This window comes from Verticillium alfalfae, genomic scaffold (genome assembly GCF_000150825.1).
Source record: "Verticillium alfalfae VaMs.102 supercont1.1 genomic scaffold, whole genome shotgun sequence".
NCBI lineage: Eukaryota > Fungi > Ascomycota > Sordariomycetes > Glomerellales > Plectosphaerellaceae > Verticillium > Verticillium alfalfae.
In genome coordinates, this window is record NW_003315038.1 from 1,107,602 (window position 1) to 1,109,885 (window position 2,284).

A 2,284-nucleotide genomic window follows, 5' to 3' on the forward strand; every position below is an offset into this window, starting at 1 on the left:
GTACATTTGCAGGACCACACACAACTTTCGAGATGTGAGCGCTTTGGAGGCGGAACTGCACAGCTGCCGCATTGGCCGAGATTGTGATTTACGATATTGGTGTGGCTTCTGCGAGAAGATCGTGGAGAAAAGCCGTACTGCAACGCAATCTCTGACAAAGCGGTTCGACCACATTGACAACCACTTTTGCGGCCGAAACACGGCCAAGAGGAGCATATCGGAGTGGAAACACCTGGAAAACAAGGTCTCGGCAGCTGGCTCTACTCCGAGCTCTAGCAACATGGAGACACCGAAGTCTTCACCTAGTCATCAAGCTACTGCCCGGATATTTCCATCGAATAGTGGCCGTCTCGCGTCTAATTCTACCCTGCCTGGCAAAAGGAAGTTAGACGACGACGACAGCGAGTGCCCAGAGTCAAGACGACCAAGGGGACAATTGGCGACGATGTGGACTTGCGTAGGTTAACATCCAACCCCTTCAATGCGAATATCTATTAATTACATCTAGTGCGATTGCGCCATGCAGTCCAGTTTCAGGTTCAACCGGGCTTGCGTGTGGTGTCCGCATTCTCGATGTGACAACTGCCCAGTAGAGACGTAGAGCAACCGGCGAAAATTCCAATTATGGCTGGGTGATTCAGAAAATCAACCATAAGCACTGCAGAAAATCACCAGGGACTTGATGCCGAATGTAGTGATTTGAAAGCATCGTGATATATTTCGCGTTGTTTGAGTATGACGATTAGAGACGGCAGCCTCTAAATATCTCTTGGCTCACGACCAGCTTTTTGGTAGCTGCACTTGTATGTGATCACTTGGTGACTCGCTCAGACGTTCCTTGTTCGCGTGGCCCAACGGCAACATAGGGAGCAGTCAGGTGCTCAGCCGCGTCCAGTTTCAGCTTTGCAAAGAATTTGGGAGGCGCTTGGTGCTTTGGTGATCTGGATTTGTACCTTACTTTGCAATTTTTGGCATCTCCAAGATCTGGTGATTCAGTGGAGTGTTGGGGGCGTAAGGGCACGCTCTGGGTCGCGGATGAATGAGCAGATGCTCATGAGCGGCACAGGCCCAGGTTTTCGGAGATGCACGACTATCCATGTGGACGGGTATTGGGGGCCATAAGATAGACAGGGGGCAGCAGGAGAAAGAGCGCTGTGGCATATACCAAATAAGCAGAGGAAACGGGACTTATCGCGGCGCAAGGTGCTCACGGCTGCAGATGGTGACGATGGCAGGCATCTCGGAGTGGGCTAAATGGTGCCATCGACCGGGGAAAACAGGCCTCCCGAGCAGCCACCTAGGGCGATCTTGCCCGAGTCGACGACCTTGACCTGGGCATGGGAGGGCAGAAGCCTCAATCTCCTGCTTGTTCTGGGGGCAGTTGCTGCCCCCCTCTGGCTCTCTCCCGCTGTGCCCCGTTCCTTTCCTCTGCCCGAGCGTCTGCTTAGTACTAATACGAAAGGGCAGACACTGTCGCGCAAAGTGCCATCCGTGACCCTCCTGTTCCGTCTATCGACAAACTATAACACTCCTCTTGATACCCTCATCCCTCTTCGTCATCGGCAATCCACCTGATTCTCTCCGCCGAGCCTGGTTGTTGCTGTCCCACTCGCATCATAGCACGGGATAGCTGCCGCCTATCTCTACCACAAAGCACCCCCAAATATCTGGTTCTCTCGACACTCTGCAGCCTCTTCCTCGCTGTGTTACTTTTCACGCAGCCCCTGTTTCTGTGCTCTCCCGTTGTTGAACGACCCAGACAACATGACATACCACACATTCCGTCTTGATAGGCGACTCACGCAGGGCCCCTTCTACCCCGAACACCAGGACTACGGTCAGAATCAGGCCTCTCCTACCGAGGATGCCCTGAACTTTGATATGACACCACCAATCGATCCGAATCTTGAGCAAGGCCTGACAACTCACCTGGGGACCGTGTCATGGCCAGGTGTACACACCCATCAGCTCCAGCAAATACATGGTCGGACCGTCAACCTCTTTCTTTGCCCTCGGCCAGTTCCAGGCCAACTACGCGTATGCCCAGCATGATGTGAATCCACTTCCACCCGTCTCACAGGGCCGCCATGGCTCTCCCTTTTCCCAGCACCACTCGTCTTCTTGCGGCGACTCACTGAGTCCACCTACCGAAATCGATGTTCTGCCCTCCACGCCCCCCGACATGTCAGCGGCATCTCCATTCTCGCAGACCAGCAAATTCCAGCCGTCTTGGGATGTGCAGCAGTCGCCCCCCTCTCCATAACAGGGATCGTCCCGACGCAAG

General features: G+C 54.1%; 1 protein-coding gene across 1 annotated transcript; it reads left to right on the top strand.

Moving 5' to 3' along the window:
* On the top strand, positions 1–717 carry VDBG_00350 (conserved hypothetical protein; the record flags this gene model as incomplete). The annotated part of the gene is made up of 2 exons (XM_003008623.1): positions 1–457; positions 509–717. Coding segments are annotated over 2 exons (549 nt in total), but the record flags the coding sequence as incomplete, so codon positions are not given.
* Positions 718–2,284: the final 1,567 nt, after the last annotated feature.